Source organism: Cibotium barometz, chromosome 4 (genome assembly GCF_041138505.1).
Source record: "Cibotium barometz isolate CiBa-2024 chromosome 4, ASM4113850v1, whole genome shotgun sequence".
Classification (NCBI taxonomy): Eukaryota; Viridiplantae; Streptophyta; class Polypodiopsida; order Cyatheales; family Cibotiaceae; genus Cibotium; species Cibotium barometz.
This window is the reverse complement of record NC_141049.1, coordinates 24,819,878-24,847,554: the sequence shown is the minus strand read 5'-3', so window position 1 is coordinate 24,847,554 and position 27,677 is coordinate 24,819,878. Positions and strand designations below refer to the sequence as shown.

Below are 27,677 nucleotides of genomic sequence, written 5' to 3'. Positions count from 1 at the left end.
GCCAAAAAACAACGAAAAGCAAACATGCGTTTTTTTTTTGTTTCTCTCCCTGCAGGTTATGCGACTGCACAACAAACATGCCTCTTCTTTTGCAAAAGCAATCAACCATACTTAACTACCATCTCCCATCAACATGGGTGTCTTTGATGAAGGAAAAACACATACAAAATCTGAAAACTGCAGTATGCACAGAAAAACAGCAAGCTTTTTAACACATACCGTTCTTCGACCTCTTCTTCTCTACTTACCGACTTGCTCGTTCACGAGGTATGCGCTCTGATACCACTGTCAAATCCCCACGGATCCCCTCGTGATCGATCTTGGTTCGAAACTCGAATCCTGCAAACAAACGAACAAACAAACAAGCAAGGGGGTGCAGGCCTGACTCACCTCCCAACCATGACAGCCGTGGGCAAGCCCACAGTCTTGGCTGTCCCCACCGAGCCACGAGCTGAGCTAACTAGGTTGACGTACCGACCAATCTCCTCCTCGTGACGTCCCATACCGCCACGAAGCTGCCCTCACGAGCCTCGAGATTGCTGCCAGCCTCGACTGCATAAAGCAGGTGCACGTCTGCACTAGATCCAGGCTCCAAGACCATAGAGCTCTCACAAACTCGCGAGACTTTCTATAATACAATAACTAACCTTGGCCACCCTTTTATAGGCTCTTGGCCGGTCATCGGGCGTCCACACTTGGCCGCCCGCCCGTCCATACTTGGGTGTCCGCCCGTTAGTATTTCCCTAACTCAGCTCATCAATCAGCCTGCCTAGTTCCAAGCTTCCCCAAGCCTCGAAACTAGTCTTGCATGCATATAGCACACGGTAGATACACACTGTGCACATGATAGGCAATCACCTTTTTACAGCCGCTATGGGAGCTCCCTCAGCAGAGGTACTCCCAATTGGCATTGACCTCATCCATACAGTTGGCACAGGATGGAGATACTCATTGTTGGTACGCTAAGATGAGATCAAGGTTTGACCTACATGGTTTGCGGAGAGGCACTACCACCCTTTCAGTACAGTCTGGATTGTCCATTTTTGGATCTCACCCGCTCAAAATAAAACCACGTTATCAGGATGGATATCATCAGAGTGGACACAGAGAGGACATGGACTAGCCCCCTTGAGCCCTTGGGCACGAAAATGGCTCATTACAAGAGCCATTTTCTACACCTCTCACTGGATGATTTTATCACCCGCCCGACATACATGTCAAAATATGCAGCGGAGATGATGACCAGATCTGGGAACACGAGCAAAACACAATGCAGAAAAATAACAGCACAAGAGAGATAATGGTAGAGGGCCGAGGCGTGTAACTCAGCTCTATATACACAAGAAGATCTCGGGAATGATACAAAAATGACAAGGGGGCTGGGGGCCATTTTATATGGCCCCCCAACAACAGTCGGCCTGCTGTAGGGCAGCCGACAGGACACCAGAGGAGCCCACTACTTGCAAACAGCAGTCGGCCAGCATAAAAGGTCCATGACCTGTCCAGACCAGTCGGCCAGCTCCAACATGTGAACACAAACATGCTGATGCAGTCGACCAGCAACTGGGTCCTCCTGCCATCACAGGGCAGCCACCCATGCCAAGAAAAATAAGGAAAAATGGGGGAAAAATACACAAAGTGGGGAAAAATGAGAACACACCTAATAAGGACGAGCACACCCACAACAAAGGCCCTGGTGTATATGTATAGACAGGAGATGACTTCTAACACCCCCTCTCAGCTCTTGGCTGTGAAACCAACCACAGGGAGCTAGGGTGCCACCTAAGCAAATTCTGAGATAACGACTTCGTGAAGAGGTCCACCGTACTGTCCTCCGTCGAACAGAACTCTAGCAAGATGTCATCAGCAACGATCTGTTCATCTACTAGCAAGCTATTCACCATCTGGTCCCGGAAAGCCTGTACCTGCAACGTATCCACACTTAAGTGGCCATTACCAGACTGCCACTCATCACAAACCTGAGGACCTGGGAGAGAGAGTGCTGAAAGCTTGTAAACTCCATTCTCCACTCCGCCTTCCCAAACCACCTGGCTTGTTGCTTTGTCCCGGAGAGCAACAAAATGCTCATCAAACTCCACCCGTACGCCAGTCTTGCAAACCTGATGCACTGACAACAAATGAAAACCAAGTGACGGAACATACAACACTTGGGAGGAATGCTTCCCCCCTCTGCCATCAGGAACTATCTCCATCCTGCCCTCACTGTGAACAGGGATAGTGGATGTACCCCCAGTAAGAACGTGACCAAAATACTTTGCAGAGATCCTGTAAACCAGAACGGGAAGAGTCATGTGCCTAGAAGCAGTGTCCATCACCTCCAGGTGCACAAAAACCAGAGTTTTCATGATTGCTACTGAGGAATCTTCACCCTTCTCGGTCTTCCGCTTGGGACACTGCCTCCAATAGTGGCCTTTCTCGCCACAATCATTACAAGTCCTCTCTGCCTTTAGTTTCTCGCGGTCAGCGTCTGACTTCTTCTCAGAAGACTTCTCCAAGGAAGCCTTCCCTTTGCCCATGTTACGGCCTTTCGATCGTTGGCCAGTTAAGGCCTCCGAACCTCCACCCTGAGGATGATTCGTAAATCGTTCCTCCTAGTCCAAGACCATGGGCACAAGCTCCTCCCACGTGATGGTGCTGAGCCTGCCACTAGTAATCACAGATGAGTAAAATGCTGAGTACTGAGAGGGCAAGTGTGACAGCAACGTTATGGCCGTGTCCTCCGACGATCTCTCCTTCCCAGCCTGAAGAACTTCCTACTGAAGAGCTTGCAGCTTGTTAATATGCTCCCGCATCGTCAACGACTTTGCACGGCTCATAACCCGCATCTGTACTTCCAAGGAAATCCTCTTCATGGGCGATACCCTGTTGTAAAGAGAGGCCAAATGGTGCTATATACCTCTAGCCAACGTCATATGCTTTACATGATTGATTACTTGCGGTGTGCAATTGAGAAAGATAGCGTTGACACGATCCCACATCTGTGTTTGAGCCTCCCGGTCCTTTCGGATCGACGGTCACTCCCCTTCCCCTACTTCCGACTGTGGAATCCCAATAATGACGAAATCAGCGAGGTCGTAAGACTCCAGAACAGATTCCATCATAACCTTCCATATACCGTAGTTGTTCCCGTCCAACTGACGGTCCACTGGGAACGTGGGGAGTGTCGGGATCTTCACATGCCTCTCGGCCATCTCAAACAGATCTGCCATTGCGAGGATGTACTCTGACAAGGGAGGGTGGGTGGGACCAAAGAATAACTAACACCTGCAAGTGGCTGTCCAACAAATCAGCCCGCCGTCCTCTCGCTTCTCCTCTTCCCAAACAGTCCCGAACACTCCACCAATCAGTAACACAACAATCCCCCTCTTGCTCACACAAGTCCCAAGAACTATCTAGAGCCTAGGCTCTGATACCATGTCAAAATACGCAGCGGAGATGATGACCACATCTGGGAACACGAGCAAAACGCAATGCAAAAAAATAACAGCACAAGAGAGAGAACGGTAGAGGCGTGTAACTCAGCTCTATATACACAAGAAGATCTCGAGAATGATACAAAAATGACAAGGGGGCTGGGGGCCATTTTATATGGCCCCCCAACAGCAGTCGGCCTGCTGTAGGGCAGCCGACAGGACACCAGAGGAGCCCACGACTTGCAAACAACAGTCGGCCAGCATAAAAGATCCACCACCTGTCCAGACCAGTCGGCCAGCTTCAACATATGAACACAAACATGCTGATGCAATCGGCTAGCAACTGGGTCCTCCTGCCATCACAGGGCAGCCACCCATGCCAAGAAAAATAGGGAAAAATGGGGGAAAAATACGGAGAGTGGGGAAAAATGAGAAAACACCTAATAAGGGCGGGCACACCCACAACAAAGGCCCTGGTGTATATACTTGAGCTCAGGAGACACAGAGACCCTCTTGGCAGACAGGAGGCTGAGCCATGATGTACCTAGACAGAGGACCCTGACAGATTTCTTCGGCACCAGCACCAGCAACCCAACCCACACACCTCCTGATACCTCCTCCATTGGGCCATCAGGGCACCCACCACGCTCCCAGGGAGTCACCACTGATAGAGCAGTTATCTTATGTCGTGCTTGTCGGCCACGCCCACCAAGATCCCGACCACATCATCCTCACCATCGCCAGATCAGAGCCATTATTGCTCGGTATCGGAGGCGCCTACCTCGCTTCTACGACCTCTCCATTCTAGACAGTCCCATGGCGGAGATACTAGATCTAAGGAGAGGGCAACACTTCAACTGATCAACATACATGGATCTACCTGATATACATTTTTCAGTATTTTCCAGTATTTTCTACTCAGTATCATTTCGGAGTCTTACAGTTCTGTTCTTATAACTGTAGGACAATCAGTTTATTATACTTTTTGTTGGGGTAAAGGCGTTATGCCCACCCTTATAGTGTGTACAAGCCCATAAGTTATAGTACATAGTACACTTAGTACTTTTAATGTACTAAGTGCACTATGTGTACTAGTGCAATATACATGTGTGATAGGGGAGTCACACACTCATGCCTCATGAGTTGACTTATCCCCACAACTCTCTCTCTCTCTCTCCCTTGTGCTTCTCTGTGTATGTCTCCCATGAATGAACCTTAACCCTAATTCTCCCATCAACTGGTATCAGAGCCCTTAGTGATCCCTCCCTCCCTTCTCTCCATTGATGAAGCTGGGGATAGCATCTTGCGAAGGCGAGCCGCAGGTTTATTCATTGTGTCCTTCTATGCTTCGCTGTTGACAAGGGGGGTTTCTTTCCTTGCTTCCTCGCATGGCAGCCCTTCATAGCTCGGCTCTGCAGTCTATAGAATGCGTGCAGAAGTTGAATGTGAAGTGTGAGGCTGAGATTGTGAGGGTCACACTGGTCGCCTGCTGAAACCCCCTTGGAGCGAGCTACGTGTAGCATTCCACAAGGCGCATACCTGGTATAGTCCAGACTGGCGCTAAGCGAAGACATCAGCAGCCAGGCGAAGCGTGAGGGAGCGCTGGGCGTACATACGCTAGGCGAAAACAGCAGCTGGTGCAGTGAGCGTGGAGGCGAGCGAGTGGCGAAGGCAGCAGCGGCGTCCTCAACTGGCCACGTTATTAACCGTGCAAACGTGGCGCTGAGCGTTGGCGAACTGGCGCTAGGCAACGTAGCTCTACACGGTCGAGTGGATACACAGTCGACTACAAGGCCAGAAGCGAACGCAAGACAGCGCTCAGCCACGTAAAAGGGTGGTCGCCCTGCTCCTCGCAGCCCAACAAGGGCTACCCAAACAGCTGCCCACAGCCAGCACACGTGGCTGCCCAGCTGCTCCAGAAGCTGCCCAGCACCGAAGTCGCCGTCACCACCGCCTCCATCTCAGCCTGCAAGTCAAGAAACTCAGAAAAATCAGAATTTCCCCTCAAATTCAGCCCAAATTAGAGGTATTTTGCTTCAATTTCGGGAATTTTTATGTCCATTATTTGCAATTGAGCAGGTACAGGTGCCCAATTGCTCAATTTTTGAGAAAAATTGGCAAAATTGGGTGACATTGGTCACAATCAGGATAAATTTGCAGGAAATTGGATGTCGAAATTTGGGGCTTTTGATGTAATTGTGCAATTAAGCACTCATACATGCTGTATGATGTGAAAAATCGCACATTTGGGCAAAATTGCAGTGCAAATCAAGGGGCTTTTGTGCCGATTTGGTTGATTTGCATGCAGGCAATCGCATTTGATGCTGTGGATAATGTGTTGATGCCTTACAAGCACTCAATGTGCCTGTAAATCAAGGGGCTTTCATGTATTTGATGTATATGTGGCCAAGGGGAAGCATCGTGAACACTCTGGATGCCTTCATGTGCGTCAATGTACCATGCATGATCAGAAATTGATCTCAAATCAAGGGGCTTTTCAAGTTTGTATGCTTGTTGAGCTTGGCAAAGCAGCAAGCAAGACATTTATGCCTTGAATCCTCAGAAATCAGCTTGCAGTCAAGGGGCTTTTGCCCAATTTCTGTTCGGAATTGTTGTATGCAGTGTACAGGACTGTAAAAGTCTGATTTTCACTCATTTGGACAGCCAGGAGAGCATTTATTGCTATTGTACCTGCTGGTACAGATTTGGCACAGCTTTGTGCAAGTTTTGGCATGGCTGTACACTGTTTTGAGTGACCAAAAGGTTCAATTTCAGCTGCTGTACTTGCCGGTACAGGTTTGGTACATCATTGGTGAGCACTTGGTACTGCTGTACAGTACTTTGGAAGGGCAAAAGAGCACATTTAAGGTGCTGTCCAAAATCTGCAGCAACCAGATTTTGGTGTTTTCATCACATACAGTGGGAGAAAAGTTGCATTCTTGCTTCCGCAGTGGGAGATAAAGCTTGGGAGAATAACTGTGAGCACTTTGTGTGCTTTTGGGTGAAGTGTTTGCACATTTGCAGGGAGTCAGGCATTGACAGGTTGCATTTTGCTATGGCAACCACAGGTGAGAGCTCTTCATTGCTTCACATCAAGAAGCTTGAAGGCTCGCATAACTATGATATTTGGCAAACCCAGTGCTACAATGTGTTGCTCCAGAAAAAGCAGCACAAGCCTATCAAAGAAAGGGGTGTGATGCCCGCTTCTCTTACTGCTGAAGAGTGGGAAGATATGGATGAGCTGGCAAGATCTACTATCATGTTGTCTGTGTCAGACTCATTACTTTTCAGCATTCGTGAAGAGAAGACAGCTTGGGGAATGTGGCAGAGATTGCAGGACTTGTATGCCCAACAAAGTGCCTCAAGCAAAGTGTATTGGTTGAAGAAACTCATAGGTCTTCAGATGAAGGAAGGGGCGTCTATGACAGCCCATTTAAATGAGTTTAATGGCATTGTCAGCCAGGTCATTAATCAAAAGTTGGCAATGGACGATGAGTTCAAAGCCACTTTTTTGTTATGCACTTTGCCAGAGAGTTGGGACACATTCAGGACAGCCACTAGCAATTCGAATGCTATGCTGTCATATGCAGATGTTAAGGTGCTGTCCAAAATCTGCAGCAACCAGATTTTGGTGTTTTCATCACATACAGTGGGAGAAAAGTTGCATTCTTGCTTCCGCAGTGGGAGATAAAGCTTGGGAGAATAACTGTGAGCACTTTGTGTGCTTTTGGGTGAAGTGTTTGCACATTTGCAGGGAGTCAGGCATTGACAGGTTGCATTTTGCTATGGCAACCACAGGTGAGAGCTCTTCATTGCTTCACATCAAGAAGCTTGAAGGCTCGCATAACTATGATATTTGGCAAACCCAGTGCTACAATGTGTTGCTCCAGAAAAAGCAGCACAAGCCTATCAAAGAAAGGGGTGTGATGCCCGCTTCTCTTACTGCTGAAGAGTGGGAAGATATGGATGAGCTGGCAAGATCTGTCTGTGTCAGACTCATTACTTTTCAGCATTCGTGAAGAGAAGACAGCTTGGGGAATGTGGCAGAGATTGCAGGACTTGTATGCCCAACAAAGTGCCTCAAGCAAAGTGTATTGGTTGAAGAAACTCATAGGTCTTCAGATGAAGGAAGGGGCGTCTATGACAGCCCATTTAAATGAGTTTAATGGCATTGTCAGCCAGGTCATTAATCAAAAGTTGGCAATGGACGATGAGTTCAAAGCCACTTTTTTGTTATGCACTTTGCCAGAGAGTTGGGACACATTCAGGACAGCCACTAGCAATTCGAATGCTATGCTGTCATATGCAGATGTTGAGGGTGCTCTTCTTCAAGAAGAGATGAACAGGAAAAACAACTCTGTTGGAAAGTCCAATGCAATGAATGCACGTGGGAGATCCCAGCAAAGGGGGAAAAGCCAAGAAAGGGGAAGGAGCAAGTCACGCTCCAAAAAGGATTTGGAATGCCATTATTGTGGCAAGAAGGGACACATTAAAAAGCAATGCTACAAATGGAAAAATGATCAAAAAGAAAAGGGAAAAGGCAAAGACAAAGAGAAGGATGAAGCCAAAGATGTAAAGCCAAAGGGCAAAAGTGGAGTCAAGATTGAAGAAATCAATGTGTCACATGCAGGTGGCAGTGAGGATGAGGTCCTATTTACGTCTTCACTTGATGCCCATTCACTTCTTACAGGTGGTCATGGTATGCACTCATGGATCATTGATTCAGGTGCCTCCTTTCATGTCACAGGTTGCAGAGACTTGTTTGTCAGGTATACTGCTGGCAATGAAGGAGTGGTTTATTTGGGTGATAACCATGCATGCAAGATTCTTGGCAGAGGTGATGTGAGGCTTGTATTTTCAGATGGCTCACAGCTTATGCTCCATGATGTCAGGCATGTGCCTGAGATCAAGAAGAATCTGCTTTCTACTGGACAGCTTGATGATGCTGATTATGTTACCACATTTGGTAGTGGAAAGTGGAAAATTAGTAAGGGTTCACTGGTTGTTGCCAGAGGCTCTAAGGTGGACACTCTTTATTTCATGCATGCAGGTGTTTGTCACCATGCTAATGTAAATGCAACCGAGCTGCCGGAAATTTCTATGTGGCATAGCCGGTTGGGACACATGAGTGTCAAAGGAATGGAGCAATTGTCTCGTTTGGGTTACTTGCCTTCTCTAAAGTTTTCAAGTTTTCAGTTTTGTGAGCATTGTATATATGGTAGGCAACTACAGTGCCCCCACAAGAAAGCTCTTGGACAGAAAGATGCTCAGTTAGAGCTTGTGCATACAGATGTATGTGAGATGCCTCAGCTTTCTTTGGGAGGGGCAAAATACTCTGTGTCTTTCATTGATGATGCCACACGCAAGGTGTGGGTTTATCCTCTTCGTCTGAAGAGTGATACATTCTCAGTGTTTCAGAAGTTTGTTGCTCATGTTGAGAATCAAACTGGCAAAACACTGAAGGCTTTGCGTTCCGACAATGGTGGAGAGTATACGTCCAAACAGTTTCAGGACTTTTGTGATGCTAAAGGCATCAAGAGGGAGCTCTCTACTCCTTATGATCCTCCACAAAACGGGACAGCAGAGAGGATGAACAGGACCATTCAGGAGAAGGTCCGTTCTATGTTGTCACATGCTGCATTACCTCATGGTTTTTGGGCTGAAGCTGTTATGACAGCCGTTCACCTTATAAACAGGTCACCTAACACGAGGCTTGGTGGGAAAGTGCCAGAAGAAGTATGGACAGGGAAGCCTCCGTCATACAAGCACTTGAGAGTGTTTGGTTGCGTTGCGTACGTGCACATACGCAGGGAAATGCGCACCAAACTTGATCCTAAGTCTCACAAATGCATATTCCTAGGATATGGTGACAGAGGTGAAATGGGGTATAGACTTTGGGATCCCATGAATAGAAAGATCATACGCAGCAATGATGTCATTTTTGATGAAACATGCATGTATAAGGAGCCTGCAAGGCAACAGGAGCCTGGCAGAGTCATCTTTGATGATGATGGACATCATGGACAACAACAAAGGGCTGTAAATCAGCCATTACAGCAGGAAAACCAGCCCTTAAATGGTGCTGAAAATGGTCCAAATGGACAGCCAGAGATGGCAGAAGATATCCCTATGGATATACCACAGTTAGAAGAAATACCGGGCATGATATTTCAGCCTTATGGCATGGAACAGGAGCCACCAATGGGTGATATGCAGGCTGGACAGCAACCTGCAAATGATGGTCATTGGGTACGGAGGTCCACTAGACCCTCCAGAGCCCCTGACAGGTTTGTTCCAGGGGTTGACTACTTGATGCTCACTGACTGTGGGGAGCCCTCATGTTATAAGGAGGCTTTACAGAGGGCAGACAAAGCTCTATGGGAGCGTGCCATGAAGTCAGAGATGGATTCTCTGCATAAAAATGAAACATGGAAGTTGGTGCATTTGCCTGCAGGCAAGAAAGTTTTGCCATGCAAGTGGGTATACAGGCTTAAAGTTGCACCAGATGCAAAGCCAAGATACAAAGCCAGGTTAGTGGCTAAGGGCTTCAAGCAGGAATATGGTGTGGACTTTGATGAGATCTTCTCTCCAGTGGTCAAAATGACCACACTTAGAGCTGTATTAGCTTTGGTTGCACATGATGATCTGGACTTGATTCAGATGGATGTGAAGACTGCTTTTCTTCACGGTGATCTCCATGAGGAGATATATATGCAGCAGCCAGAGGGTTATGCAGTGAGTGGAAAGGAGAAGCTTGTATGCAAGCTGAAAAAGAGTCTTTATGGGCTCAAACAGGCACCAAGAGAATGGTATCATAAATTTGATACATTCATGAAATCACAAAAATTCAGGAGAAGTGACATAGATCACTGCTTGTACACCAAGAAAGCTTTGGATGGCAGTCTATTGATCCTCATCTTGTATGTTGATGATATGTTGATTGCCGGGAAATCTCGTAAAGAGATGGATGCCTTGAAGAAGAGGCTGCATGAAACCTTTGATATGAAGGATTTGGGTGATGCAAATCACATCTTGGGTATGCGGATACTTCGGGACAGAAATCAGCATGTGTTGTATTTGTCTCAGAAGGAATACATTGCCAAAGTCTTGCAGAGGTTCAATATGGACGGGGGGAAGAAGACTAGTACTCCTTTGCCTCCATATGTGAAACTCAGTGCTATGGACAGCCCACAGTCAGATAGAGACAGGGCTGATATGGCCAAGATTCCGTATGCTTCAGCTTGTGGCAGTCTCATGTATGCCATGGTTGCTACTAGGCCGGACATTGCATTTGCAGTGGGAGTGGTTTCTAGATACATGGCCAACCCTGGCAAGAAGCATTGGGAAGCAGTGAAAGGTGTCATGAGATACCTGAAGGGCACACAGGATTTGTGCATTTGCTTTGGCAAACAGGATGCATTAGTGCATGGTTACACGGATTCGGATTATGCCGGTCATCCAGATAACCGGAAGTCTACTACCGGTTATGTATTTACATTCACAGGAGGTGCTGTGTCATGGATATCCAGGATGCAGAAGTGCACTGCCTTATCTACTACAGAGGCCGAGTATATTGCAGCCACAGAGGCTTGCAAGGAGGCATTATGGCTATCTCGGTTAGTGGTTGATTTGGGATATACAGGGGATATTCCATTGTTGCATTGTGACAGTCAGAGTGCCATCCAGTTGGCAAAGAACCCTGTCTTTCATGCAAAGACGAAGCATGTGGATGTGAAGTATCACTTCATCAGAGAGGTGATAGAGAACAAGCAAATTCAGCTTGTTAAGATTCACACGGATGACAACCCGGCTGATCTGTTGACGAAGAGTTTGCCTCCGGAGCGGTTTGCTCATTGCAGACACTTGATGGGCATTGGATGAGGCCAGTTTCAGCCTTGATATGGCCTTGTATATTATCATGTACATGCTGATTTTTCTTTTCCTTTACTTAAGGGCACTTTGCCTTTAAGTGGGAGGTTGTTGGGGTAAAGGCGTTATGCCCACCCTTATAGTGTGTACAAGCCCATAAGTTATAGTACATAGTACACTTAGTACTTTTAATGTACTAAGTGCACTATGTGTACTAGTGCAATATACATGTGTGATAGGGGAGTCACACACTCATGCCTCATGAGTTGACTTATCCCCACAACTCTCTCTCTCTCTCTCTCCCTTGTGCTTCTCTGTGTATGTCTCCCATGAATGAACCTTAACCCTAATTCTCCCATCACTTTTTAGTCTCATTTAGTTGTTCTCTTTGATGAGACACGAACTTCAGATGTATTCTCAGTTTTGGTCTCATAGGCCACTATGGCCTCTTAGAGACGTTAATATATCATTTCATTTTCATTTTGTTGGGATGACAGAGGATACCCCATACAGGTACTCCGATTTGTCTCATAGGCCGAGTTCGGTCTTTTGGAAGACGTTAATAAAATCTCTCTCTCTCTCTCTCTCTCTCTCTCTCTCTCTCTCTCTCTCAGTTTTTGTCTCATAGGCCGACTTTGGCCTCTCGTAGACATTAATATATCTTTCTTTCTTTCTTTCTTTATCTATCTCAAGTTGGAGCTAGTTGCTTTATTGGATGTATTTACCCCCCCTCCCTCCCACCCACCCCATAGTAGTTAACCACAGCCTTGTATGTGATTTATCTCCACATTATAAAGTACTTTGTACTTTTTTTTCTATTGTATCCATTTGATGTCCATTGACACATGATGATGATGTACACAGGTTTTGTCTCATAGGCCGTTTTTTGGCCTTCAGAAGACACTAATAAAATCTCTCTCTCTCTCTCTCTCTCTCTCTCTCTCTCTCTCTCTCAGAGTTTGAAGTGATAAAGTGGATTGCTAAGGACTCACGATACAAAAGGCCATGTGAGACATCGTGTCACAAGATCCTACAGCCCTAGGGGCAGCCGACAGGACATCCAGCCTTGTGATGGTTGTAGGGCAAGTATGGGGCAGCCCATACAGGCTGCCCAGCCTCCAAACAGCAAGTATTCAGTGCCCAGGCCTCTAGAAAACCATGCGCCTAATGCCCAGCCAAACATGAAAGCATGCGCAGATTTTATTTAGCATTTAATGCTGTTTTATTCAGTCGTGGCTGAATTTATGACAGCCGACTGCTATAAGACTGGCCGACTGCTGTCTTGGAGTACTATAAATAACCAAGGCCCAAAATCTATTGTGTTATCTTATCAATCACCAAGTGCTGAAGCTAAAGCAAGGGCCAGGACAGCCCAAAACAAGCTAACGCAAAAGGGGTGAAGGATTGCAGGTCAAGGGCAGAGTTATCTCAGCCAAGAAAGGTCAAGTTTTCTGTATTTATTTTCAGATTTGTATCATTCTAATAAAGCAAATACACCATTCATGGTGTTGGCCCTACAGCGGGTATCTGGGACCCAATACTGTGTCCTCTTCTCCCTCTCTCTCTTTTTTTTTTTTTCGTGAAATGGTGTTTTATATTATATGTAAAAAATGTACATCAGCCACGTGGCTCACACAGAACCTATGGCCCCAAAAAAACCCCCACAAAAGATCCTATAAAGGATCGTGACCATGCAAACCTGTACACTAATAAGAAAGCCTCCTAGCCAAATAAGCATCCCAGATAAAAGCATCAAAGATGAGCCAGCCGAGCCGCCATAGACCATAACGAAATAACATCTGCATCCAGTAGCTGAGCTGAGAGAAGAGAAGAAAACTGCCAAAGCAGCAAACCGCGGATACGTAGAATGTGCCCATGTATTCCAGACAAGGAATCAAAGATGAACCCATTCCGTGTAGTCCAAATTTGCCAAAGTCCTGTCCATCTAAGGAAATGGAATATCACAAGGTCCCTCTCTCTCTCTCTCTCTCTATTTTTCTGCACATCTATATTCAGTTCTGTGCGTTAATTCTGTCGCGACAAGTGTGCTGATTTCTGAGCATTGAAGTTACCGATCTCCCCCGAAGCTTCCGCATGTTACAGTGGTATCAGAGCCTACTTCAAGTGCAAAGATTCAGCAAAGAAACCAAATTTTTTTCTCGCTCGTGTGGTTGGTTTTCAAACACCGATGGACTACCCCTTTCGGAGTGACTCCTGTCCCTCGAAGGATGGTTGGTTTTCAGCCTCCGGAAGTCTCCCACACACACTGTGGATGGTCAGATTGCGCTCCGGAAAGGAAGTGCGTTTTCCTACTATGGCGAGCCTCGACGACGAGAGAGACCAAGAACCTTGGGACCAGAGTGCACCGAGAAGCCCAACCAGGGCAGCAGGCTTGAGTGTTACAGAGATGTTCGAGTAGATGATGCGAGCAATCGCAGACCAGACAACCAAGTTGGAAGAGCAGAAGGCGCAGATCCAGGCTCTAGAAGAGTGTACCCGTTCTCAAACGTCCTCCTCCCTCTCCTTCCGTATCCCAGATTCCAAATCCTTGACACAGGGACCCTCTCACAGGGTCACGACCGCAGCCTAGCTCTTTGCTTGAGTTGCAGATGCGTGCATGGAAGGGTAGATGTTTCTTTTGTCATACAAAAGGACATACTTCTCAGGAGTGTCCTAAGAAGACTCCAAAGACCGCCGCCGCAACCTCCACAGCTTTTGTGGTGAGCCCAACTTCCACACAGACCCCAGTGGCTGTCCCTAGTTCTCCGAATCCCAATGCTTCAGTTGGAGCAATTATTAGCCGAGAGCTCGAAGATAAGCAGAAGGGCACCCATGACCAGGAGTATAAGTCCAACGAATTGCTCAAGTCCTTTGGCTACATAGGTGGCCAGAGAGTCGTCGTCTTGTTTGACAGCAGCAGCATGGAGGATGTGGTCACGGAACAAGCCGCTCGACATGCCTGTTTCGTCCTGACTTCGGTGGACAAACAAGTTGAAGGTTTTAACACAGGCATGACAACGAGCGTCAAGTATGAAGCTCTAGGTGCTAAATTAGTTATTCAGGGCATAGAATTTGTGCTTGATTTTATGGTTTCCCCTCTTGTAGAAGCAGACATAATTTTGGGCATTCAGTGGTTTCATAAGTTTCTTCCTGATGTCAAGTGGGACAAGCACACGTTCCAAAACAATCGGAATGTGTCAAACGCCCCAGTGACCATTAAGTGTGAGCCAGGAATTCCGAACTTTCCGCTCATAAGCCACTTGCAGGCTAAGCGAGCAATCAAGAAAGGCGCACATTGTGCGATGATATACATCCAGACAGCCCAAACGGTGGCCAGTGCTTCCGAGAAGTACTTGGCTCTCCATGAAAAGTTCCAGAAGATTTTTCTTCGGGACAGTCTCCCTCCCCAGCTTCCCCCGTCCAGACCGGAGGACCACAAGATTGACCTCCTCCCAGGCTCAGAACCCTCGAGCAAGTTTTCGTATCGCCTTTCAAGGCAATAGAATCGGAGTTGGACCGCCAACTCCAAGAATTGTTGCTGTAACATACCCATCTTCACTAATAAAGAAATGTCCATGTAATAGATAAATTTATGAGTTTTTATGGTATAAAAATCAATGATTTTATTATTTGAGTCATTTCTACTTAGAATCTTCAAATAATAAAATCATTGATTTTTACACCATTAAAACTCATAAATTTATCTGTTACATGGACATTTCTTTATTAGTGAAGATGGATATGTTACATCAAGTACATTGCACAGGGACGGACGGCGGCACAACAGAGCATAGGCTACACAGAAATGCGTGTTGCCCAAGGAGCACCCCCGGGGTTTATATAGCTGTGGGGTACGGGTACGGGCACTGCGCAAAGCAAGGACGAAAGGACGGTGTACCAGCAAAGGCTGTAGATCAGTGGCCTGCATGGGTCTAGGGGAAAGGTACGGTGTCGGTACGGTCCAAATTTTTGGGACAGGGTCCCCAAATTTGGAACGCCGGCCTCGATTTGCGTGCCGGACGGTCCCGGGGGACGAAAAAAAATTTTGTCCGGGAGGTTCTCCTGGTCATTAGGGTTCAGACCGTTCATCAATCGGACGCCCGGTCGTGCATTTATTAAGGTTTAAAGGTCGTCGCTTTTTAACTAAAAATGACTGAAATTTACGTATAAGCTTGATCCGGTGTCCGTTTTGGATGCTGTAAAATCCTATATTAGGGTAAAATCGCGCGCAGATTCCAAATTTGGGCTCACAATTTGAAGATTCTAAGTAGAAATGACTTAAATAATAAAATCATTGATTTTTATATCATAAAAACTCATAAATTTATATATTACATGGACATTTCATTATTAGTGAAGATGGGTATGTTACAGTTGCAATCTAGCTTCATCCGCCCCAGCGTATCGCCATTTGCAACACCGATCTTATTTGTCAAGAAGAAAGATGGGTCTTCTCGGTTGTGTGTCAATTATCGTGCACTCAATAAGCTGACTATCAAGAGTAGATTCCCGATGCCTCGAATTGATTATATTCTCAAGAGGCTGAATGGAGCGAAGGTGTTCTCGAAAATCGATTTAAAGAGTGGGTACCACCAGGTGAGGATTCTGGAAGGGGACATCTCCAAGACAATCTTCCGTACGGAACGGGCCCACTATGAATTTGTGGTCATGCCATTTGGCTTGACGAACGCCCCAGCTACTTTCAACCGCATGATGATGCGTGTTTTCTTGGATTTGATTGGAAAGTGTGTGTTCATATTTTTGGACGAACGCCCCAGCTACTTTCAACCGCATGATGATGCGTGTTTTCTTCGATTTGATTGGAAAGTGTGTGTTCATATTTCTGGACGACATACTGGTATTTTCAGCTATGGTTGAGCAGCATGATATTAATGTGGAGAAAGTCCTTTAGTTGCAGGAAAGCAACGAGCTCTACATCAATGAGAAGAAGCAATGATTGCTCAAGAGTTGCACATGCAACCGAGGGATGCAGCACGTGCATACTTGGCTCGTACCGAGGATGCCTATGTAGAAAAGGCAACCATCACACATGTCTTGGAATCCCCACAAGTGCCCGAACAAGAACTTATGTCTAAGAGGATGAATCTCCATGCTATGGGAGAGGAACAATCAGTGACTTCACGCCATGCAGGAATACCTTATGTAGCCCGTGAAGAATACAATGTTTATGGCAGTGGTCAAAATGTATGTCAAATGCCATTTCCGACTGAAAATGTGCATGCACAACACATGCAACATGGGCTGCAATTTCTGTTGGTACACGTATTCCGCGTCTCTCTCATGCCACTCATGCCTTCGAGTGTGCTGGTGAGGGAGAAGTTATGGCTGAAAATGTATCAATGCATGTTGAGGGGCCAGCCATGCCTCATGCTTACAGGGCACATGTATCTATGCCTTATGCATCACCTTTTGGTCCACAAATGATGCCAGTCACAGGGGCTGTCCCAATGGACAAACATGGGGGAAAACATGTTGAGATGCACACTCATCCATCAAAGTCTCGTGACTTCAAAGCTGGAGACAAATCTGTGAAGTTTGACACATATCATGGGGAATTTGATGCATCAAAGACACTTGCTTTTATTGCCCAGTTTGATATTGCTTTCAGTGATGAGGATTTCACTCTGAAATCCATGATCCGACATGTAAGCATGTTCATGATAGGCATTGCTGCCAATTGGTGGCTCACGGAGAAGCTCTCACCGAATCCTGTTAGATCATGGGAAGAGTTCAAGGAGAGGTTCTATGCTCAATTCTTGCCTCCCAATGCATTGAATGAGATAACAATGAAGTGAGATTGGGTAAAGCAAAATGAGGGGGAATCGGTAAATGCATATGTACAAAAGTTTTGGAAAGTGCTCTTGGAGGTGTCTCCATTTATGCATGTCACCAAGGCGGAAAGGAAGAAAAGGTTTCAATCGGGATTGCAACCCGTGTACAAAGCGGGACTACAAATGTATCCTGGTCATACCTTACACCAATTAATCGCAGTCGCGACCGCCACCGAACAATTGGAACTCAAATTGAGTCAATCCAATAAGGCTAAACCCTCATTTCAAGGCAAAGAGAGGGCTGTCCAAAACCTGCAAAATGATGGACAGCCACCTAAAAAGGACCAAAACCAAGATAAAAATGGTCCAAAGGCTCAAAATAACACTACCAAGAAACGTCCCTTCAAATTGAGAGACTATGGTCTCACTCCGGAACAGAAAAAGCAGTATATGAGTGAGGGGAAATGCTTTACTTGTGGTAGCACCGAGCATATTGCAAAGGCATGCCCAAACAAGAAGAAGCGTGATAATGCAAACGCATCAAAGCCTAATGTGCATATGGTTCCGGATGTGCAGGGTAACACTTCACATGATAGCAAAGATAGGGTTGTATGTAAATCTTGGGGACAGCTCAAAGATCAGCCCGCTTTGTTCATGTTTGATGATTGTGCATCTGAAAATTTCATATCCACACAGATGGCAGCTGCTTTGGGTATTGAAGCGGAGGACATGGGTCCTCAAATTGAAGCAGGGGTTGCCTTTGTTGGTAGAGAAGTGCAGGTCATGCTTATTTTTGGCAAGTTGCGCATACACATTCAAGGCTATGTGGATCATGAGGATTTTCTTGTCGCACCTTTGAATGGTTGTGATGTATTGCTTGGAAAGCCTTGGCATACACGTATTGATCCGTGCAAGGCTTACAAGACCAACAGGATCACCTTCATGCATAAAGGCCGAGAACATGTAAATGATGCTGGTGAAGAGGGTGATACCATTCCCCTTGTATCTCATATACAAATTAAGAAAGTAATGAAAAAGAGTATTTTTGCGTACTTGATTTTTGTACGAGATCATGTTGAGGAAAATAATGTACATGTAAACACTCTTAGTAATGATAGGCTGAAATTTTTGCAAGAGCACAATGATTGTTTTGCTGATGAGTTACCACTCGTACGACTGGAAGATCATCGCATTGATATTGCGCCGGGTAGCTCACCACCTAATAGGCCAGCCTCTCGTGTATCCCAAAAAGAGAAGATCATGAAGCAAGTGAATGAGCTTCTTGAGAAGGGTTTGGTTCAGCCAAGCTCTTCCCCATATTGTTCACCCGTTCTCTTGATTCAAAAGAAGGATGGATCCTTTCGTATGTGTGTGGATTATGGAGCTTTGAATAAGCTTACCATCAAGAATCGGTTTTCGATTCCATGCATAGGCGACATCCTTGACAAGTTGGATGGATCGGCATGCTTTAGCCGAATTGATCTCAAGAGTGGATATCAAGTGCATGTAGTGTCTAAAGATGTACACAAAACTGCTTTCAAGACAGCATTTGGACTTTATGAGTATCTTGTTACGCCTTTTGGTCTTACAAATGCCCCGGCTACATTCAACAGAATCATGGATCGCATATTCCGTGGGTACACGAAATTTACAGGTGTCTTCTTTGATGACATCCTAGTCTTCTCGAAGACCAAAGAAGAGCATAAAGCTCATTTGGCTATTGTTTTTGAAGAGCTCCATAAGCATAAACTCTTCATAAATGCAAAGAAGAGTGAGTTCTTCTTGTTAGAGATACATTATCTTGGGCATATTGTGTCCAAAGATGGAGTGTGGATGGATCCTGCAAAGATTGATGCAATTCGGAATTGGCCCGAATTGAGTTCTTGGATTATACTCTTACTACCGCAGGTTCATTCAGCACTTTGCATGGATTGCTTCTCCTTTACATGATTTGACAAAGAAGAAGGCCGTATTCAAATGGACTAGAGAGAGATGCATTCCTCAAATTGAAAGATGCAACTACTCATGGTCCAGTGTTGATCATTCCGGATTTGCAAAAGCCTTTTTGTGTGGAATGTGATGCATCTGAAAATTGCATAGGAGCTGTCCTTAATCAAGAGGGACATGCCGTGGCTTATGAGAGTCGTAGATTGCATGATGCAGAGCTATCTCTTGGCATTTATGAGAAAGAGCTCTTGACTGTAATTCATGCACTTACTACATAGAAACATTACCTTCTTGGGGCTGATTTCACTGTGAAGACAGATCACCAGAGTTTGAGGTATTTTCTTACTCAAACTAAGTTGTCAGAGAAGCATATGAGGATGGCCAATTTCCTCTCTATGTTTCATTTTCAGATCTTGCACACCCCGGGAAAGAAGAATGTAGTGGCCGATGCATTGTCACGAAAGCCCTATGTAGCCATGGGGACTTGTCTACTATGCGTGATTTGTATGATACGGATGCTGATTTTGCCACTATTTGGGCTGATTTGATGGCTGGTCATGCACATGCCTCATATGTGATCAAAGAGGGTTATCTCATGAAAGATAATTGCCTATGTGTGGTGTCTGACATGAGGCAAAAGGTTTTGGATGAGTGCCATGCTCCTCCATATGCTGGTCATAGAGGCATAATGCCTACTACGCACATGATTGAGTGGTATTTCTTTTGGCCAGGTATGCGGAAGGACATAGAGGCACATGTACGTGCATGTATCACCTGTCAAAAAGTCAAATTTGATAGGCAAAAGGCACCAGGTTTGCTTCAGCCATTACCTATTCCCACGCAGCCATGGGAAAGTATTACAATGGATTTCATTATGGACTTGCCACGTACCCAACAAGGTAATGATGCAATTTGAACAATTGTGGACAGGTTTAGCAAGCAAGCTCATTTCTTGCCGGTCAAAAAGACCATCAAAGCTGAGCATATGGTTAAAATATATCTTGCACAAGTGTTCAAACATCATGGAATGCCGAAGTCCATTGTGGGGGATAGAGATCCCAGGACTACAAGTCTCTTTTGGCAAGCCTTATTTGATAATATGGGCACCAAATTGGACTTCTCATCAGCTTATCACCCTCAAACGGATGGGCAAAGTGAGGCTGCAAATTCAACTGTGTTGGATCTCTTGAAATGTTATGTGGCGGATCAAAAGTCTTCTTGGGAGAAGTACTTACCACTTGTGGAATTTGCATATAACAACACGGTGCATACATCTACGGGAAAGGCCCCGTTTGAGATTGTTTATGGTAAGGTGGTTTTACCACCCATCCTTCACACAAAGGATGAGATATTTGCAGCTGATGAGTATGTAAGAGACTTGGATATTGCTTTTGCTCAGGTGCAGACAGCCATTGCAAGGTCACAAGACAAGCATAAAAAGGCTGCCGACAAGCATAGAAGGCAATTTGATGTTAAAGAGAATGATTGGGTATTGCTGAAATTTGAGAAAGCAAGACTTGCAAAGAGGCCTGGCAAAGAGGGTGCATATCCTAAGCTTGCAACCAGGTACTATGGGCCTTTTCGAGTGATCGAGAAGATCAATGAAGTAGCTTTCAGATTGGCATTACCTAGTCATTGGCACATACACAATGCTTTTTATGTGAGTCTCCTTCGCAAGTATGTAGGGCCGGAGCCCAGTGAAATGATCATTGAGGATCCACCAGAAGTGGATGAGCTTGAGGAGATCTTGCAGCCAGAGTAGATTGCGTATCATAAGGAACGCAAGCTTGCTGCAGGCAAAGTTGTGAGGTGTTGTGAAGTTTAAGAACTATCTTCCCATTGATGCTAAATGGGTAGATAAAGAGTTCTTCAAAGATTGCCCACATGTGCTTCAGACATATTTGGATGCTTTTCAATTGAGGACAACTGTTTAGAAGCCGGGGGGATGTCACCATTTGGCCACCCAATTGGTCCACCCGTGCTTTCTTATCATGTATGTACATTGGACTGGTGTCCATGGCAGTTGTTTATGCCGGGGATTGATGCCACTCATGTGATACTGTAGACTTGGCTTTCCATTGGGACTTGTGCCTCCGTGTACATGCCCGGAAATGCTTGGTGGATTGGTGTTCCATTGGGTCTGGTACCTCGTGTACTTGCCCGGAGCACGTCTATTTTGGTATAGTCTCATGAACGGGGATTGTCCATACCAATGTTGCATTGCATAGCATCTTTATGTGCTTGCCTGCAAGTGAAATTGCATGCTGTTTTCATGCTTGCATGACCTATGTGTAGTTCCGGGCTAGGGGACGCCCGCCCGTGAACCGTGCATGTGAAACTGTCTGCTGACATGGTTATGTGACATGTGAACAGGTGCTAAGCATTACCCAATCTAGGCTCAAATAGCCCTTAGGACTTAGCCAATATTTATAAGTGAGTGCGTTCCCACTTCATTAAAGTTTGGGCGCCCAAAAGTCACTTATAAATTATGACCGCTTCCAAGTTCACACTCATTGAAGTCCCGAGGCAGACAAGACTCAATGTCCAAGACCTGATCCTCCCCTTTTACTCATAAATGGGCATCTCCCCATGTCCCTTCACCTGATTGGACCCCAATTCACTTACTTATTAAGAGAAAATTCGTGTTTTCTCTTCATGAAGATTTTTGGAGGCTGAAAACTCTGTTTTTCCACCATTTCTCTCCATTTCCAAGCTCTCCATAGCCATACCAACTTGCTAGGGTGTTTTCCAAGCTTCCAAGAGTGTTTCCAAGTGCTAATCACTCTCCTACTCACCTCTCATTTTTGTTGTAATTTCTGGTCTTTTTACTGAAAACTCTAATTTCAGTCTTCCTTTCTCAAGTTGAACCATAGGGGAAGCTTTCCCAAGGTTCCCTTCATCCTCTTGAAGACTTTTGTCGCGAAGAAAGGCGACAAATCAAAGATCTCAACACTCCAAGGACTTCCATCGCGAAGAGTTCCGCTGTCATCGACTCTACTTGCTATTGGTAAGCTTTTACGCTTAAATATGGGAGCAACTAGCACGAGGGAGGAATCGGATTACAAGATCGCATACCCTGTGTAGTGTTCTCTTGTCCTACGTGCTCTCTTGCAGATTGTTGCTTGTTGGTGGAACAATAGAGAGCAGATGGTACAGAACATGGGCACTTGACAGGGTAGTGTGGGTTGCAAGTCTACATCAACAACCACTTGTTTGCAATACTGTATTCATATGCAGGTATGGAAATCTGGTCAGAAATGCCCATGACACTATATACTTGATTCTCCCAAGATCAGTATACTTTATTTGAGGGAGGGGTCGGCCGTTCCGGCTCATTGTGTGTCTCTTGTCAATTCAGCAATTTACTTCTTGTATTTGAGCAAGTGTCCATCAAATTTTAGTATATTTAAGTGTATTGATTAGCATTGTGTTCAACCAAGTTACAGTTCTACAAGGTCATGGTCAAACTGGCAAACTGAGCGACTATGTCGTAGTCATCCTCCTTCTTGAGGAATTCCTTCTTGAAGACTTCTTCAAACTGTGCCCAAGTTGTTGGTTTAGGTTTGAGTTCTTTCCACCAGAGCAAAGCCTTGCCCGAGAGAAAACCTGTTGCTAATTGAATCTTTTTGTCATCGCCATATGGATGAAACTGGAAGTGGACCTTCCCCTTATGTAGCCACGTGTCCACAATCTCCTTGGTACGCTGCTTTTGCTCGCTCCCAAACTGTTCCGGAGTAATGTTGGTACCTAAAGCAAACGCCAAGGTATCCATGCCCGAGAGAGTAGACAAGGTAGTGGTCAATAAAGAGATGGAATTTTACAAGGTCTGCATCTGCGCGACGACTTGTGCCTGATGCTCCATGAAAGAAGAAAGATTGACATCGGCGGCCTCGGTAGTAGCTGACAGGTCTTCGGGTTCAGGGAACGGGCTCCATCTCGGATTCTTGGGTCGACATCGCGAATGGAAAAAGTGATAGAAAAGCTTGGCTGCACGCAAGAGAACTCGAGGAGAGTGCTGCGTCGAAAACTAGAAGCCCAAACTGGGTTTTTAAAGCCCACAAAAGCGTTTGCTTTTTTGTTTTGTGGCTTTTTGTTTTTTTAAAGAAAACCTTACGGAATGGCTTTTGTAAAAGCCACCCATAAACCGTGAAAAGCCACACAAAAAAAAACCACCCTAGTCATGTTTGAAAAAAAAACACGCTACCTTCATTTGTTTTTTAAAACCCCTTTGCCTTCGTTTGCTTTTAAAAACAAAACGTAGCTTTTGGTTTTTTTTTACTATGCTACGTTTTTTAAAAGAAAACGTAATGTCTTTATTTTTTTTTTACAAAAAGCATCAAAGGGCTTTTAAAAAACGTAGGGTAAAAAAAACATCAAGTTCTAGCTGCCACTACCCGTCAGGTCGCTGCCTGTCACCCGCGAGCAGCAACTTCGAGAAAAAAAAATCACCCGATTGCTCACCTGCAACTTGCCAACAGATGTGGCTGCGCACAGCCGACAAGCTCTTGCCGATTCACACAGCCGACAAGCTCTTGCTGATTCATACAGTCGACACGCTCTTGCTTCCCTACTTGCCAAAAAACAAAGGCTCTTCTCAAACAGTCTAATCGACTCTTACCAAAAAAAACAATCTAGATTTGAGTGGCAATTTACTATGCCAGATTGTCTTTAGGTTTTTGTTTCCAGCAATGGGCTGTCTTAGTGAGGAGCCAAATCTTATAACTCGATTGACAAACCAAGGCGCAGGAATAATCATCTTGAAGATCAAAGCAACCCTGACATGAAAGAAAGAGTGTCATGTGCATAGAGTGCATCTACCATGTGCAGCACGCACACAAGATTAGCTTCGAGGCTTGGGGTAGCTTGGAGCTTGGCAGGCTGATTGGCGAGCTGGACTAGGGATGGACTAACGGGTGGGCGCCCAAGTGGGGACGCCTTGATGGGCGGGCACCCAAGTGTCGGTGACTGGCCAAGAGCCTATAAAAGGGTGGCCAAGGTCAGTCTGTTGGTCATAGAGTTTCGCGAGTCTTTACGAGAGCTCTACGGTCAGTAGCCCGGATCTAGTGTAGACGTGCACCCGACTCATGCAACTGAGGCCGGCACCAGTCTCAAGGCCCGTGAGGTAGCTCTGTGGCGGTATGGGACGTCATGGAGTAGAGATTGGTCGGTGCGTCTTGCTAGTTAGCTTAGCTCGTGGCTTGGTGGGGACAACCAAAGTTTCCTTCGGCAAATTTCACACTCTTGAACTCAGATTCCCAAGGTATTCCTCTAGATTTTTTTGGTTGTTTGATAGGTGGCCTTCTAGATTGGATCATGCATAGCCCTTTCTAATCTGGACTAGATATTGGGCTTTATGGACAATATGGCATGCAAGAAATCAGTTGGTTTTTCATTCCGTAAGGATTGCACGCTATCACTACTTTCATCAATCCTTGCATTAGTCTTTATTTGACAACATCCATCTAGATCAGATCAATGATGGCCAATTGGCTTTGTTTTTTCAGTGTTTTTAACTTGTGTGGCTGTTCTTCAAGAAGCTTGCCTCATTTTTGAGGACTTCTTTCATTGTACGGTGAAGCAATATAACATAGCTTTTCACCCCCCCCCAAAAAAAAGAGTGTGTGTGTGTGGAATGTTTCTAAAGGTGTAAACCAAAAGTTAAGCAATTTTTTATGACGAAGGCAGTTTATCCGCATGGTCAAACAATTGAAACATGTGTTAACTTAATTACAAGAACGCCTTGCAAAGCAAGAAGCCTTTCTGTTTCGACTAACCTTAGGAGCAGGCCCAACTTCACTTTCATAAATGGGGCTGTTGTTATTACCTCCCACAATCACAAAGCAAGCTGTAGTAGCCATAAGAAACCTCCCTGACTGATATCCAATCAACACACAACACTCCCCCACCAAAAAAAAAAAAAACACATTATTCTCCCTCCCAAAAAATGCTTAAATGTAAATTAAAAAATCAACACCTAGAAATTCAGGTTGATAAGGTGCAAACTTTAGATCTATTTATACATTCTGTACTCATACTACACCCATGCTTTTTGTATGTATATATTTGTGAGAGGAAAAAACCACACACAACATATGGGTAGAGGTGGCATGTCTCCACTTAAAATTATAATCATGGGGGAACGTGCCATTCCTCCATTTGGATAAAGCACTTCCAGTGTTGGAAGTGGAGGAAAGTGGAGCAGAGAAAATTGTTCCAAGGCCATCTAGCAAATAATATGCTTACATTCCCCTTGCGCACTCGGAATGTGTTTGATCTTTGCTCACTGCGTCCTTACAGAGTTGTTCAATCTCTACTCGCTATGTTCTTATTATTGACCCTGCATCTAAACTGGAATATTGATTAGCATGTTATGCATGGACATAGTTTTGACAAAATATTCATGCAGATCTCAAAAGCATCACAAACTGTTAAAACATCCAAACCCTGTTACAATCATTATTCTATGTGAAAATAGACTCGCGAACCCACGACCATTCTTCCCTCTCCTCTTTGACTGAGACTCCAGGACATTTTTTGGCTGAGAAAGATTACACTCTTCCTTTGGTTGGTCACCAACCCGGGGACCTGGCTCACAATTGCTGGTCGCCCTATCCCATAATCCAAGTGTTTTTACCTACTGATAACAAGCAACTAATGACTCCATTCCTGGCATCTTACAAACCAAACCGCTTACCACTATTTAGGAAATTCACCGACAGGTGTAACCATCTACCTACCTTGACTTTAAGCACAGGAAAAGGTTGTTTCCCCTTGTGCCAAGCATCAGAGAAAATGATATGCATCCAGAAGTGGTTGGACACAGAAGTTGAAGCACCCACCCGTTTGTTGGACCGAAAAGATTGCCTATATATGCTGGAATGCTATTCCGTGCCCCTGAATTCTTGATGAAGTTGATCAACACTCTCACTTTAGGATGCATATTGCATGGAAAGAGCCCATCCAGGGCACCTGCACTCCAGAAGCTAAGTGGCTGGGGTGCGGCATTCCTTGAAACCTGGACTTCAGAAATTGGGAGAGGTGGCATAGGGAATAACCTCAAGGAAGACACGCGCTTTTCCAACCTGTAGCCTTACGCTGAGATACCCCTTCACATACACAGGCTGCTTCATGCCAACTAGAAGCTGTCACTCAGCATGCGATATCGGGGATACATGTCATCTGTGAAATATATACTATGTTTGAGGTCCTATACCATTGTCTGTAGGTGGTGATACAGCCCCCTACTCTTGACTACACAAATGCCACTGGCCTGCCCTCTATGTTGCCGCAATTCTGCCAATCACATTTTCTAGCTATTTTTCTTCATCAACCTCTGCTTCTGCACTGCTTCTCTACTTAAGTACGCTACAATTAAAGACATGCCCTCCGTGTGCATTATTTTCTTCTTCCACCCACTTTAACACACAGGCCTCTGCAAGTGCAAGATGAACTACATGAATTCATCGTATCATGTCACAGAATCCCTGCATGCAATCAATGTGTATGAGAATGCACATTATAACCCTACCCAACCCCCTAAGTTTTCTTCACACCCTTTGATGGGCCACCAGGTCATCCGTAGGAATGTTCATCAGCGGGCCAAATGCATAGGCCACCTCCCACTGACTCCTCAGTAGGTTGGTCAATCTCATGGAGGACTGCTTGGGTGCTTGCACAACTCCCATACGCACGAGCCATAGTGGTTGCTAGAAAAGCATTTATTCACATCCAGCCCAGGACACACAGCAGTAAAAGCATCTGCCTACAGATCTCTCTGCTTCCTGTTGCGCTACACGCTTGCAAGATGCATCATGCCACGTAATGGCTGTGCGTCAGACCGCTGTGACCAATCAGCTCGCCCTGTCACCGATCAGCGTTCAAGAACCTTTTGTTTTTTCTGCTACTGGGGCATGACCCCCATGCGGGGGAGGTTGATGGGGGGGGGATTCCTTACCTCTTCATCTCGCATTTGTCTGTAGAGTCGAACGCGGGTTGAAAAGAAATCTTCCTGTATTTTAAACTAAACAGAAACACAGCATGCGCAAGGAGAAAGATATGGTGACATAAAGACCTCAAAAAGCAGACACTCCTGCGAGAACCTTGCAGGCTATTATAATGCCATGCACAAGGCAGCGATAAGCTCGAGCGAACGGGTGAAGACACTTACAAGAGGATCTCACAGTTGATATTGCTGCGGCGATGTTTTGTGCCAATTGCATCAAGCCACTTATATATGGGGTAGATCTTCTTCTTGTTCCGTGCCTTCCTAAAAGTAACAAAGTGATCACACACAAAAATAATTTTTCTATGACTTAAGGGCCAGCCTTTGCATACGTTTGTGGCTAAATAAGAATAGGCTGTGTGTTCATTTGATTTTTCATTGAGCTAGTCAACAATACCCCTTCCTTTGCATATGTGTGTGGCTAAATAAGAATATTTGATTTTCAGCATGCCTTTCAAGAGGTTTTGTGTGGTTTGATTTTTCATGGAGCTAGTCCACAATACCCCCTTCATGTCGAGGGGACCACCCCTCCTACAAAGTCTAATATTACTAAGGAAATGGAGAGAAGCCATCTGGCATGCCATGGCCAGGCCCTTGGTGTACCCCATGGGTGACCTCTGGCCTTCTACATGC

The 27,677-nt window shown here is 45.4% G+C and overlaps 1 protein-coding gene across 12 annotated transcripts in view; it reads right to left on the bottom strand.

The window, feature by feature from the left end:
- The window catches only part of LOC147639075 (SNARE-like superfamily protein), a 47,553-nt gene extending 20,197 nt beyond the window's left edge, over window positions 1–27,356 (bottom strand). The window contains exons 1-3 of one of the 12 annotated variants that reach the window (XM_086787138.1): window positions 27,210–27,356; window positions 25,286–25,390; window positions 24,817–24,915 (exon numbers count right to left, since the gene is read on the bottom strand). In XM_086787138.1, the coding sequence (XP_086643264.1) occupies window positions 24,817–24,900 (84 nt within the window). In that variant the 5' untranslated portion in view covers window positions 24,901–24,915; window positions 25,286–25,390; window positions 27,210–27,356. Of the gene's footprint in view, window positions 1–24,816; window positions 24,940–25,285; window positions 25,391–26,996; window positions 27,048–27,113 lie in introns of those variants that run through there. The other 11 variants (XM_086787186.1, XM_086787178.1, XM_086787130.1 and 8 more) reach the window with 11 other exon arrangements.
- Window positions 27,357–27,677: the final 321 nt, after the last annotated feature.